This window comes from Schistocerca piceifrons, chromosome 4 (genome assembly GCF_021461385.2).
Source record: "Schistocerca piceifrons isolate TAMUIC-IGC-003096 chromosome 4, iqSchPice1.1, whole genome shotgun sequence".
NCBI lineage: Eukaryota > Metazoa > Arthropoda > Insecta > Orthoptera > Acrididae > Schistocerca > Schistocerca piceifrons.
Window position 1 is genome coordinate 305,266,590 of NC_060141.1, and position 15,430 is coordinate 305,282,019.

The window sequence follows — 15,430 nt, forward strand, 5'->3', positions numbered from 1 at the left end:
ATTCGGATCTCCGGGCGGGGACTACTCAAGGGGACGTTGTTATCAGGAGAAAGAGATCTGGCGTTCTACGGATAGGAGCGTGGAATGTCATATCCCTTAATCGGGCAGGTAGGTTAGAAAACTTAAAAATGGAAAGGGATAGGTTAAAGTTAGATATAGTGGGAATTAGTGAAGTTCGGTGGCAGGAGGAACAAGTCTTTTGGTCAGGTGAATACAGCGTTGTAAATACAAAATCAAATAGGGGTAATGCAGGAGTAGGTTTAATAATGAATAAAAAAATAGGAGTGCGGGTAAGCTACTACAAACAGCATAGTGAACGCATTATTGTGGCCAACATAGACACGAAGCCCACACCTACTACAGTAGTACAAGTTTATATGCCAACTAGCTCTGCAGATGACGAAGAAAGTGATGAAATGTATGATGAGATAAAAGAAATTATTCAGGTAGTTAAGGGAGACGAAAATTTAATAATCATGGGTGACTGGAATTCGGTAGTAGGAAAAGGGAGAGAGGGAAATATAGTAGGTGAATATGGATTGTGGCTAAGAAATGAAGAGGAAGCCGCCTGGTAAAATTTTGCGCAGAGCATAACTTAATCATAGCTAACACTTGGTTTAAGAATCATAAAAGAAGGTTGTATACATGGAAGATCCCTGAAGATACTAAAAGGTATCAGACAGATTATACAGGGTATTACAAAAAGGTACGGCCAAACTTTCAGGAAACATTCCTCACACACAAATAAAGAAATGATGTTATGTGGACATGTGTCCGGAAACGCTTACTTTCCATGTTAGAGCGCATTTTATTACTTCTCTTCAAATCACATTAATCATGGAATGGAAACACACAGCAACAGATCGTACCAGCGCAACTTCAAAACTTTGTAACAGGAAATGTTCAAAATGTCCTCTGTCAGCGAGGATACATGCATCCACCCTCCGTCGCATGGAATCCCTGATGCGCTGATGCAGCCCTGGAGAATGGCGTATTGTATCACAGCCGTCCACAATACGAGCACGAAGAGTCTCTACATTTGGTACCGGGGTTGCGTAGACAAGAGCTTTCAAATGCCCCCATAAATGAAAGTCTAGAGGGTTGAGGTCAGGAGAGCGTGGAGGCCATGGAATTGGTCCGCCTCTACCAATCCACCGGTCACCGAATCTGTTGTTGAGGAGCGTACGAACACTTCGTCTGAAATGTGCCGGAGCTCCATCGTGCATGAACCACATGTTGTGTCGTACTTGTGAAGTTCTAGCAGCACAGGTAAAGTATCCCGTATGAAATCATGATAACGTGCTCCATTGAGCGTAGGTGGAAGAAACTAAAATGAGCTCTAACATGGAAATCAAGCGTTTCCGGACACATGCCCACATAACATCTTTTCTTTATTTGTGTGTGAGGAACGTTTCCTGAAAGTTTGACCGTACCTTTTTGTAACACCCTGTATAGTGGTAAGACAGAGATTTAGGAACCAGGTTTTAAATTGTAAGACATTTCCAGGGGCAGATGTGGACTCTGACCACAATCTGTTGGTTATGAACTGTACATTAAAACTGAAGAAACTTCAAAAAGGTGGGAATTTAAGGAGATGGGACCTGGATAAACTGACTAAACCAGAGGTTGTTCAGAGTTTCAAGGAGAGCATAAGCGACCAATTGACAGGAATGGGGGAACGAAATTCAGTAGAAGAAGAATAGGTAGCTTTGAGGATGAAATAGTGAAGGCAGCAGAGGATCAAATGAGTAAAAAGACGAGGGCTAGTGGAAACCCTTGGATAACAGAAGAAATATTGAATTTAATTGATGAAAGGAGAAAATATAAAAATGCAGTAAATGAAGCAGGCAAAAAGGAATACAAACGTCTCAAAAAGGAGATCGACAGGAAGTGCAAAATGGCTAAGCAGGGATATCTAGAGGACAAATGTAAGGATGTAGAGGGTTATCTCACTAGGGGTAAGATAGATACTGCCTACAGGAAAATTAAAGAGACCTTTGGAGAAAGAGAACCACTTGCATGAATATCAAGAGCTTTGATGGAAACCCAGTTCTAAGCAAAGAAGGGAAAGCAGAAAGGTGGAAGGAGTATATAGAGGGTCTTTACAAAGGCGATGTTCTTGAGAATAATATTATGGAAATGGAAGAGGATGTAGATGAAGATGAAATGGGAGATATGATATTGCTAGAAGAGTGTGACGGAGCACTGAAAGACCTGAGTCGAAACAAGGCCCCCTGAGAAGACAAAATTCCATTAGAACTATTGACGGCCATGGGGGAGCCAGTCCCGACAAAACTCTATCCTATGGTGAGACAGGTGAAATAACCTCAGACTTCAAGAATAATATAATAATTCCAATCCCAAAGAAAGCAGGTGTTGGCAGATGTGAAAATTACCGAATTATCAGTTTAATAAGTCACAGCTGCAAAATACTAATTCTTTACAGACGACTGGAAAAACTAGTAGAAGCCGATCTCGGGGAGGATCAGTTTGGATTTCGTAGAAATGTAGGAACACGTGAGGCAATACTGACCCTACGACTTATCTTAGAAAATAGATCAAGGAAAGGCAAACCTACGTTTCTAGCATTTGTAGACATAGAGAAAACTTTTGACAATGTTGATTGGAATACTCTCTTTCAAATTCTGAAGGTGGAGGGGAAAAATACAGGGAGCGAAAGGCTATTTACAATTTGTACAGAAAGCAGATGACAGTTATAAGAGTCGATGGGTATGAAAGGGAAGCAATGGTTGGGAAGGGAGTGAGACAGTGTTGTAGCCTATCTCCGATGTTATTCAATCTGTATATTGAGCTAGCAATAAAGGAAACAAAAGAAAAGTTCGGAGTAGGAATTAAAATCCATGGAGAAAAAATAAAAACTTTGAGGTTCGCTGATGACATTGCCATTCTGTCACAGACAGCAAAGGACTTGGAGGAGCAGTTGAACGTAATGGACAGTGTCTTGAATGGAGGGTAAAAGATGAACATCAACAAAAGCAAAACGAGGATCATGGAATGTAGTCGAATTAAGTCGGGTGATGCTGAGGGAATTAGATTAGGAAATGAGACACTTAAAGTAGTATAGGAGTTTTGCTATTTGGGGAGAAAAATAACTGATGATGGTCGAAGTAGAGAGGATATAAAATGTAGACTGGCAATGGCAAGGAAATCATTTCAGAAGACGAGAAATTTGTTAATATCGAGTATAGATTTAAATGTCACGAAGTCGTTTCTGAAAGTATTTGTATGGAGTGTAGCCATGTATGGAAGTGAAACGTGGACGATAAATAGTTTAGACAAGAAGAGAATAGAAGCTTTCGAAATGTGGTGCTACAGAAGAATGCTGAAGATTAGATGGGTAGATCACATAACTAATGAGGAGGTATTGAATACAATTGGGGAGAAGAGCAGCTTGTGGCACAACTTGACTAGAAGAAGGGGTCGGTTGGTAGGACATGTTCTGAGACATCGAGGGATCACAAATTTAGTATTGGAGGGCAGCGTGGAGGGTAAAAATCGTAGAGGGAGGCCAAGTGATGAATACACTAAGCAGACTCAGAAGGATGTAGGTTGCAGTAGGTACTGGGAGATGAAGAAGCTTGCACAGGATAGAGTAGCATGGAGAGCTGCATCAAACCAGTCTGAGGACTGAAGACCACAACACACATCCTTTTAGACTTATACACCTCGTCCAACGCTGTTCTAATTTGTTGACTCCTTCCGAATAATAGGAACTGTCCAAGTCTGCAAAATAACTAATAGTTGCGGCAATCACCTCCTCGTTCGAATAATATCTTTGCCGCGCCAGCCATTTCTTCAAATTGGGGAACAAATAGTAGTCCGAGGGAGCCACGTCTGAAGAATAGGGGGGGGGGGGGATGCGAAACGAGTTGGAATCCTATTTCCATTAATTTTGCAAACAAAACTGCTGAGGCGTGCGTTGGTGCATTGTCTTGATGGTAAAGGACGGTCAAATAACGATGAATAATATTCACCTGTAATACTGTTACCCTTTTCCAGATAGTCGATGAAGATTATTCCTTGCGAATCCCAAAATACAGACGCCGTAACCTTTCCGGCCGAAGGACTGGTCCTTGCCATTGTTTGGTTTTTTGCTTGGTCTCAGGAACATAGTATTGTATCCATGTTTCATCCACAGTGACGAAACGGCGCTTGAAGTCTACATCTACATAAACATTTATACTCCGCAATCCACCCAACGGTGCGTAGCGGAGGGCACTTTACGTGCCACTGCATTACCTCCCTTTCCTGTTCCAGTCGCGTATGGTTCGCGGGAAGAACAACTGCCGGAAAACCTCCGTGCGCCCCCGAATCTCTCCAATTTTACATTCGTGATCTCCTCGGGAGGTATAAGTAGGGGGAAGCAATATATTCGATACCTCATCCAGAATCGCACCCTCTCGAAACCTGGACAGCAAGCTACACCGTGATGCAGAGCGCCTCTCTTGCGAAGTCTGCCACTTGAGTTTGCTAAACATCTCCGTAAATCTATCACGCTTACCAAATAACCCTGTGACGAAACGCGCCGCTCTGCTTTGGATCTTCTCTATCTCCTCTGTCAACCCGACCTGGTACGGATCCCACACTGATGAGCAATACTCAAGTAAAGAAGCTGCGGATTCATCGTGAACGGCTCAAACCATCCTTGCAACACTTCACACGATTCCGTTTTTTGTCAAGCGTGAGCAATCGCGGAAACCATCTAGCGGATAGCTTTCTCATGCCTAAATGTTTATGCAAAATATTATGTATCCGTTCATTCGAGATGCCCACAGTTCTAGCAGTCTCACGCATCTAAGTCTTCTATCATCCATTACCATATCTTGGATTTTATCAATGATTTCTGGGATCGTAACCTCCGCAGGGAGTCCAGCATCACTTTTGCCCATATGGCCAATCCGAAACCACTTATAAACTGTTCTAATCGAAGGTGCAGAGTCATCGTGATGTTTATCAATCTTGTTTTTAGTCTCCTGGGGCCTTTTGCCTTTCATAAAGTAATGTTTAATCACCACACAAATTTTTTTCGTCCATTTTTTGACAATCACTCGACTTCCTTGATTCACACGAATGCCAAAACAAAGGAATAGACCAATATATCTGAATCTTGGTGTGCGTTCTTTCCAAACTAAACATGACCTCGATACGCGCCGATGGTGCCACCTCTCGGACTTTGCACGGACTTCTCAAACGCCCCTCGTACAGGGTGAGTCAGGAGGAAAGGTAATTGTTTGACGGGTGATAGCATTGCTGATTCTGAACAATGCCCAATTCCGAATGGTGTCCCAGATAGAAAACTTTTAATGTACATTTCTGTTTATTTTCTGTATTATTCATTGTCATTGTTAGAACGTATCACAGAAATATGGAGGAAGTTGAGGCGAACATTTTAATGCAGGATGCTTGTGCTCTATCATCAAACTGGCCTCAAAAAAGTACCTAAGCTACAGCGCACGCGCGTCGTGCAAGATTTTCAATATTCTTGTGATCTCTGCCCGCAAACTGTTAGTCCTAGACAAAAAAATAATTAGAATTTTTGTTTTTTAGCAAATTTAATTTAGTTTAATTGCGTACTGAGATACATTTCCGTTGGAGTGTGCGGTTTTCGAGTTATTAAAGAAGAACGAACAAAAGTGATATTAAACGTTTTCTATCTCAGAAACTATTCGCAATAAGGCATATGCCACTCTGAAGTTTGTTGTTCAGAATCACTAATACTATCGCGTCTCAAAGCATATACCTCTTCTCCTGACTCACCCTGTATAAATCCGTCCTGAGAGGCGGTGAGGCACACTTCGCATTCAGTTATCAATCGGTCCGCGTCAGTCAAACGCCGGCTTACGCGCTGCCTCGTATGACGTCACAGCCAGGCTTCGACTAAACGCATGATCTCAGTACAAATAGGAAGTCGCGAAGACGGTCCACGGCCTTGAACCGCTTAGATTTAACGGATGTAACTGCTTGTGTGCCGCCCGTAATGTTAACAAAAACGCTTGGCAAGTGGTTAGATTATTTTCGAATTTTGTGGCGACCAATTAACTTTGATGATTAAAAGTCAGGGCGAAAGACCAGTTAATTCAACTCACTGTAGAGGTGGCATCAGAATTGATCATAGTGCTGTTTAGATACAGTCATCATTATTATTTTTATTATCATCAGAAGTAGTATCATGTTGTGTGTGTGAAATTTTGTTGAATATATTAATCAGTTAGAACTCAAACCTCCATTTATAATCGTAGTTCCTGATATCACTGAGTAAATAGAGAGAAAGAAACATTTTCTTTCAATGCGTACAAGAGGAATGTGGACTTGCAGACTGGAAATTATAGTAAGTTCTCCATCGTTTTCAGGCTGACAACAAAAGCAGTTTTGAGGTTGTCGTGAAAGACGTGAACATTTTTACATTTATTACTATTATCCATCCGCCGCCCCACGTACCCCAATGAGAAATACGAAATTACTTCAATATGTTACGTGCTATGATTTACTGATCTTGTTAAATGAGGTACTTGGCGTATCGTCCTCGCACTTGGATGCAACACTGCACTCTTCTCTACTGTCACATAAAAATTCTTTTTAACGACCCGGATAATCTAGTAAATCCAGACAAGACAGTACTGTTCGATGCTCCATTTCTTCAAACACATCAATGAGATAGCTGCGTATACCACTTTTGAGTGACACCAGAGAGAAAATGAAGAGAAATGGAATCAGGTGACCTTGGTGGATAAGTGCTTGAGATATCCATCATGGACTAAAATGGGGCGTTAGATGTCTTACATCAACTGAGAATGAACGCGTGCCACATCATGGAAGCACTACCTTCCAAGTTTGAGTTATGACTGCGACTGGAGCCCAACTGTATGGGGACTATTTGGAATAAGTTACATTTCAAATAGACTCACCATGACAATACACCGTACTGGAGTAAGTGGCGTTTCATTATTACACATTCGCAGTTGGACTCTTATTCACTGGAACGTTTTTGCTTCTGTTACTGTACACTTTATACAGTGTCAGTATATTAACTGGAATACATCTTTCATACTACTGAAGAGCCAAAGAAACTGGTACACCTGCCTAATATCGTGTAGGGCCCCCGCAACATGACGTGGTATGGCTCTGAGCACTATGGGACTTAACATCTATGGTCATCAGTCCCCTAGAACTTAGAACTACTTAAATCTAACTAACCTAAGGACATCACACAACACCCAGCCATCACGAGGCAGAGAAAATCCCTGATCCCGCCGGGAATCGAACCCGGGAACCCGGGCGTGGGAAGCGAGAACGCTAGCGCACGACCACGAGACGCGGGCTGACGTGGTATGGACTCGCCTAATGTCCAAAGTAGTGCTGGAGGGAACTGACATCATGAATCTTGCAGTGCCGTCCATAAATTATAAGACTACGAGGGGATGGAGATCTCTTCCGAACAGCAAGATGCAAGGCATTCCAGATATGCTTAGTAATGTTCATGTCTGGGGAGTTTGGTGGCCAGCGGAAATGTGTAAACTCAGACGAGTGTTCCTGAAGCCACTCTGTAGCAGTTCTGGATGTGTGGGGTGTCGCATTGTCCTGCTGGAATTGCCCAGGTCCGTCGGAATGCGCTATGGACATGAACTGATGCAGGTGATCAGGCAGGATCCTTACGGATATGTTACCTGTCAGAATTGTATCTAGACGTATCAGGGGTCCCACATCACACCAATTGCATACGCCCCGCACTATTATAAAACCTCCACCAGCTTAAACCGTCCCGTGCTGACATACAGGTTCCATGGATTCATGAGGTTGTCTCTATACTCGTACACGTCATCCGCTCGATACAATATGAAACGAGACTCGAGTAGGCCTTCAGCTCCGAAAGCCAATAACGATGATGTTCCGTTGAATGGTTCGCACGCTGACACTTGTTGATGGCCCAGCACTGAAATCTACAGCAATTTGCGGAAGGGTGGCACTTCTATCACACTAATCGATTCTCTTCAATCGTCGGTGGTCTCGTTCTTGCAGGATCTTTATAGAGCCGTAGTGATGTCGGAGATTTGATGTTTCACCTGATTTCTGATATCCACGGTGCACTTGTGAAATGGTCGTACGGGGAAGTCCCCACTTCATCGCTACCTCGGGGATGCTGTGTCCCACCGCTCGTGGGCCGACTATAAAGTCTTGTTCAAATTCACTTAAATCTTGATAACCTGCTATTGTAGCAGCAGCAACCGACGTAACAACTGCGCCAGACACTTTTTGTCCTATATAGGCGTTGCCGACGGCAGCGCCGTATTCTACCTGTTTACATATGAAGGGCTTATTTCAATAGTGGTACAAATCCATTTTTGTTCATATTGAGATACAGAGTCCTAAAGTTAAATGAGCACTGAAAAATCTGCAGTGAAGATACCAGAAATATTCAAGCATATGGCTTCTTGCTAGAGATGAAACTTTCTTTCTGTTTGTTTGGCTAATTAATTTCAGAAACATTGTAGACAGAAAAGTGGAGGTAATGGACTTGTAGCACTATTGAAATAAGTCCTTCATATGTCTGTATGTGAATACGCATGCCTATGCCAGTTTCCTTGGGGCTGCAGTGTAGAGCCTAAAAGTATCTGCAGTTATTTTCGCCATTTGGTTCTTGCTACAATCAGTCGATTCGCTTAGCTAAGATACCGTCAGACGTAAACATAATAGACCTGAACATATGTGTTTATGATGTCTACCTCGTGAATCAGTATGTCAAACGTTAAGGATACGTATCTCTATGTTGTTACTATATTTTCCGCAGTTAAATTAATTCTCGTGGATACCGGTTATAGTGAATTTTCTGGACCACGAAAGAAGTATTTACTTTTTATTTTCACGATTCTGTCGGTGTCGATGATTTCCTTATTTTGCATTATATCTCCACAACTGATGTACTTGTCCCCTTCCTGGCGTCTATCAAGCAACCATGCGCAATACTATTGTTTGGAAAACTCGAAGAAAACGCCTATGTCAGTCGTCACTTCGGATAGAAAGCTAAAATCGTCATTTTCGTCAATAATGGAAAGAAACCAGAGGATATCCACCTCATGGATGTGTTTCAGGACTCGTAGTACAATCAAAACAAGATAGGTAATGCAAATATTTAGAACTGCGGAGTAAGAGGCCATATTTATTGTGGTATGTATTTTCAACGCTTGTGTTGGCCACTCATATACACTGTGTGACCAGAAACGATGGGAAGGCACTGGACTTGATGTCGGTCCTCGGCTGCTGAAGCCTATGCTTTGTGGTAGTCTCCAATCAGTCGTGATGTTTCTGACTCACAGCACACCGGTCAGCCACAACGTGAAGTCCGTCCATCGAGCAATTTTGTGGGCTTCCTGTGTAGTGGTTAAAGCGTGTGGATGCTTTATCTCTGAGATACTGAAGATCCACCCTAAACAATAACCGGAATCCATGCCTAGTTTCCCACATGTTAGACTATACCTATTGCACCGATCATTATCCCCTTTTGATAATCGTTTAACTGCCATGTTCACTTCTCACCTCTCTGTAACAGATAGCCCAGATATCGTGCCTCTACACAGACAGCTCAATATTAGGTATCGTAGTGGTACATCTTGAAAATGGAGAAACCTTCCCGTGACTTTTGGTCAATTTAATGAAAAGGGCTGTAGAAAACTTCTGAACGTTGCGTCCTAGAGGTATTGGAATTAAGAAAGTTTCGTTTAGGATTAATCTTACTGTACTAAACCCTCGGAAAATTTGCACTTGCAGTAGGGTATAAAACAGGACATTCTGTACTTAATTTGGTATGTAACACACAACTGGAGATCTACTAATTGTAATAAGCTAATGCATAACCTATAGATTACGATTTCCTTCGAATAAACTGTGGAGTAATAAACTTTACGACGGTTTAGTAGTAATATAACATATACCCCCTCCCCCTTTAGTATTCTAGAGATTCATACACTGCGGTGTCCTTCACTCATGTGATACGATTACGCACTTGTACTACTGTTAATGGCGGAAGCCCGTGGGCCTGGAAGACGGCCAGCTGGCCTAGATGGCTGCCCTGTATAGGTATCCCTGCGGTGTGTAAGATTTTAACACGGGACGTACCTGAGGCCTGACAGGTGAGGTTGGTGGGCCCCTGCAGGCGGAAGCCCGCGGGGCACTGGAAGACGGCCAGCTGGCCCAGGCGGCTGCCCTCCTTCCGGCTCGTCAGCCGCGTGTCGTCAGTCTCCAGCGGTCCGCAGTGCACGGCTGCAACAGCAACGCATCACATAATTATAATGACTTAACGGCTGAATTAATGGGCAAGTACAAATATGGAGCTAAGTATAAGCAAATGGGGAAAAACATTTGTGCTTCCCATAAAACATGCTAATACTGCGGTCTATAAGGTGCTCAGTTTGGAAAGGTATGTAGTCCACAAGATATTGCAGGTATCCCACAACCAGTTGAGGCCATAAACTAGTGAACAGGTACCGCACTATTACCAAATAATGGGGATGTTGATTGCTATGTTTTACCCACTGTTCCAAAGAGTACCAAACTTCGATAGGATTAACATTGCCGGTCAAACCATGAATTTATGTATGCAACCCTTGAATGTAACTCTGGTGTAACCTTTGTCACGCTTCGAGTCCTCCCTCGGGCATGGGTGTATGTGTTGTCCTTAGCGTAAATTAGAGTTTAAGTTAGATTAAGTAGCGTGTAAATTTAGGGACCGATGACCTCAGCAGTTTGGTCTCACAAGAACTTACCACAACTTCTCCAATCTACTTCTATATCATACTCCGCAAGCCACCGTAGGGCGTGTGGCAGAAGGTGGTACGACTGATAACCCCCCCCCCCCCAATTCCCTGTTCCAATCGAAAATTAAGCGTGGAAGGACGATTTTCGGAATGTGGGGAGAAGTAATACGTTGTACGACGCTTTTCTGAGAGTACCATCTCGAAACTTCAGTAGTAAATATCTCCGAGATGCGCGATGCCTCTTTTGTAATATCTGACGCTGGAGTTGGTTGAGTATCTCATTAATGCTCTCGCACTGACTAAATGATCCCGTGACGAAACGCCCCGCTCTTCATTGGATCTCCTTTATCTTTTCTGTTTGGTAACAATCCCAGACCGAGAGTCGGTCCAACAAGTGCTTCCGTGGACGAGCTGCTTTACCTTAGGATTCTTCCTATGAATCTTGTATCTGTTTTTCCTATTATTTGTTTTAAGTGTTCATTTCACTTAAGGTCGCAATGGATAGTCATCCCTAGATATTTTACGGAGGGTATTATTTCCAGAAATTTGTCATCAGTAGTGTAGTCGTACCGTCAGAGATGTCCACCCGTGGTAGCTGAGCGGTTAGTGCGACAGAATGTCAATCGTAAGGGCCAGGTTCGATTTCCCAGGGGGATGAGATTTTGTCAGCTCAGGGAGTGGGTGTTGTGGTGTCCTGATCATCATCATCATTTCATCCCCATCGACGCGCAAGTCGCCGAATTGGCGTCAAATCGAAAGACTTGTACACGGCGAACGGCCTACCCGACGGGAGGCCCTAGTCACACAACATTTACATTTTTCCCGTAATAGATTTCTTTTCCTATGCATGTGAGCAGTCCGCCGCCAGATTGTAGCAAATCGTTATGTCGATGGTTTTTTCTGCACTTTTCCCCTTCTTGGATGGCTCGAGTTTTCTCTCGAAACGTCTCATCAGAGGGTTTCTCGTGCAGGTAGTGGTAGGCCGTTGGAGAGACTAGGATTGCAGCGCCTGTGTTGTACGGCGGCTCTCCGCGAGGTGCCTTGACTGTTACGGAGTGTGGTGAGAGAGGCTAGAGCACTCGGCTGTGGAGTGTTCAATGTGGCTGTCACTTGAGTAATACCGTGAGCCGCTTTGCAAACGCTAGAGGTGTTGTGTCTTAGCACGACAGCCAAGTCACAACGAGAGGAAGCCGAAAGGCACGCGCTTAAACTCACGCAGACTGGCGTGAGGTCTGAAACAGGATACGTAATGAATGCTATAAAGAAAAGTACGTAGCTTCTGGAATACTTAACTTTAATCCACATTTGTAGAACATCGCTCTTGATGATACATTAATAGAATCTCAATATCAATTGAATACGGCGCCTTGCTAGGTCGTAGCAAATGTAGCTGAAGGCTATGCTAACTATCGTCTCGGGAAATGAGAGCGTATCGGTCAGTGTAGCTTTTGCTATGAACGTCGGCTGTACAACTTGGGCGAGTGCCAGGACGTCTCTCTAGACCTGTCGTGTGGTGGCGCTCGGTCTGCTATCACTGACAGTGGCGACACGCGGGTCCGACGTATACTAATGGACCGCGGCCGATTTAAAGGCTACCACCTAGCAAGTGTGGTGTCTGGCGGTGACACCACAAGAGGCACGTTTGATTTAATATGGAATCCTGTGGCGCGAAGTCTTGCGGAGCCCGCAGTGAATTGATCTCGTCACTTCTTCACTCCGGCAACATGTGGCCACAATGATATTTCCAGTTGCTCTTGAGAGCTAAGCTATGGTGTGATCACACTTCTTGCGGGTTCTCCAGAAAAGTAGTTCTATCCAAATGTTCTGCCCTGTTTAATGCATTTTAAGGGCTACAAAGGTGACTGATATTTTTAAAAAATCGCACGGGCCAGCGATCTGACAGAGGGGTATGTACCTATGTTTTATTATTTGAGGCCGGGTTCTTAAGTTAAATTATCTAGTGTGTTAACTAGTCATTTCATTGTACGTCAGTCTGTTGCAGTTATTACTTCGATATTCAAATTCTGATTACTGTGAAGATTGTCAGTTGCAGAAATTTGCTATTTAGTTCTAAATTGACATTGCTGTTTTTTGAACCACCTGACTGAATGAATGCCTTCTAATACAGTAAACTGGCTCCTATAGGAAGAAAATTTTGAAATGGCTGTTTCTCTCCTTACATTTCAAAAATGGTTCAAATGGATCTGAGCACTATGGGACTTAACATCTGTGGTCATCAGTCCCCTAGAACTTAGAACTACTTAAACCTAACTAACCTAAGGACATCACACACATCCATGCCCGAGGCAGGATTCGAACCTGCGACCGTAGCGGTCACGCGGTTCCAGACTGAAGCGCCTAGAACCGCACGGCCACACCGGCCGGCTCCATACATTTCATTTCGTATTGGTGTACCTAGGTTTTCAATTCTAAGAGCTGCTCACTAACTGAAAATATGTAATTGCTGTTGTGTGTTTTTTTTTTTTTTTTTTTTTTTTTTTTTTTTGCATTTGGTCCTTGCACTGAACTTTCATATAATGTAGTTTGTAAAATTTAATAATTTATACCGAACACCGACGGAAAAATCAGAACACCAAAAAGTAATTATGTCGAGCAGTGAAATTTCACCAATACATTTGTCCAGGTAACAATTAAGTGATTAAGTTGTAAGTTCACGGTTTAACGTGAGCGCGAGGTAAGCCATTGCAAATTTGAAATGCTTGCACATTCATGTCTGATGTAACCACCACAATGTTGGACATTGCAAAACTGCATCTGTTTTGTAGTACAGGTTCCGAATGTCAGTTTGTCCGATTGAATTCCATTCCTGTTGTACTTGGTTGGTCAATAAGGGAAGGATAATGCTGTTTATGGATGATGCTGGAGTTGTCCGATGATACACAATATGTGCTCCAATGGAGACGGATCATGTGATCTAGCAGGCGAAAGCTACATGTCGACATTCTGTAGAGAACGTTGAGTTACAAGAGCGGTAGTTAGGCGAGCGTTGTTCTGTTGGAGAACACACTCAGCAATCACAATCATTAAAATGGCCCGGGCTATTTTGCCGTGGTCGAATGGATTTCACCTTAAAAATCGACGTTTCGTTCCCATCTGCGAAGGAGATATTCAAAGTGTGTGGTAGCTTTGTGAAATTTCAGAGTCACACCATGGCTCGCTACTGACTACAGCAAAGTTCCGCTTCCACGAGCTTGCGCGAAGTGGTGTGACGTCACGTGTCTTGAATACGCGAGCGCAATTGGCCTTTGTCGACTGCCATCGTCCACTATTGCTATCATCCGATGGTGGAAGACTGGTACACATCTCCTTCAGCACCGGAATCCAAATGTCATTTAATTTCACGACCTCCTGTGTCCTACTGAAGTTCCTGGGGTGTTTTGCTATCTCCATGGCCTCTGTACATATCCGTTCATGGTATCCGCTTGTGGCTGCCAGCACTTGAGTCCTATAAAAATTAATCTGGTGATCTCTTGGCTGTAATGCATGTTCCGCAACAACTGATCTGTCAGTCTCCCCTCCTCTGCAACTACCCTCGTGCTCTTCGAGTCGTTTCTTCGCAGATATTTTTGTAGCACCCACGCACACCTCCCCACAACTACATGGAATCCTATAAATCCCAGCTTTTTTCTGCGGTTGGCGAGCATCATTGGCCATTTTAGGTGATCTTGTAATTTCCGTGCAGTTGTATAGATTACCGCGATGTTCGGCTTTTTGAAGATTTTTCCTATGCCTTCAGTCACGTCCTTAATGAATGGCAGGAAAACATTCGATTTCGCCGGCGCTTCATCATCGCTGTAATTTCTACGCGTTGGTCTTAACGCTCTTTTCACCTCAGAAAACGAGTAACCATTTTAGAGCAATGCATTGGTGAGATGTATTGATTCTGCGTCAAACTGCTCTGGTTCGCAGATTTTCCTTGCTTTATCCGCCAACGTTTATATTTTGCCTCACTTTTGTTGATGGTGGTGGTTCGAATCCCGGTGTAGGTAACAGTCTGTGGCTTGGGTTTCCGGTAAACCGTGTGGCCCAAGCTACCATCTTCTTTCTTGAAAACTAAGTACATCAAAAAATTTAATATTCCGCCTGCTTCCTCGTCCTTGATTAACTAATCTTCGGATGGATTCCGTTCAGATGTTTGATGAAAACGATCCAGTTCCTCGCTGCCATGCCGCCACAAAATAAAAATACCACCCACGTAACGAAACAAAATATTCGGTTTCTTGTTCGCAGTTTTCAGTGCCTGTGTTTTCGATGAAGATGTTCATTACCGGGCTTAAGGGGCTCCTTATAGTTGCATCATCTGTCCGTTCATAGAACTCTTCGTTCCATTTGAAATACTTGGTTGAGAGGCAATATTTAAATAGTTCTGTAACGTTGTGAGGAAAAAGCTGATTCAGCTGTTGTTACACTTCATGGAGTGGAACCATAGTGAATAGCGACAACACACTGAAAATAACTAATATGTCCTCTCCGGCTGTACCACTATGTCGTTTAGTTCACTGATAAAATGTGTTAAATTCTCGATATATAAATCAGATCAGTCCATATACAGTCGTAACAATGTTGTCAAGAACTTGGCATCGAACAGATATGTGAACTAATAGCACTCACTACAAATCTTAGAGTAACATTTTCGTTGT

General features: G+C 43.2%; 1 protein-coding gene across 1 annotated transcript in view; it reads right to left on the reverse strand.

Moving 5' to 3' along the window:
• The window catches only part of LOC124795808 (locomotion-related protein Hikaru genki-like), a gene marked incomplete at its 5' end in the record, with an annotated part of 321,671 nt that overhangs the window by 117,493 nt on the left and 188,748 nt on the right, over window positions 1–15,430 (reverse strand). Inside the window, one exon of the mRNA XM_047259889.1 lies at window positions 10,132–10,275. Coding sequence (XP_047115845.1) covers window positions 10,132–10,275 — 144 coding nt within the window. The remainder of the gene's footprint in view (window positions 1–10,131; window positions 10,276–15,430) is intronic.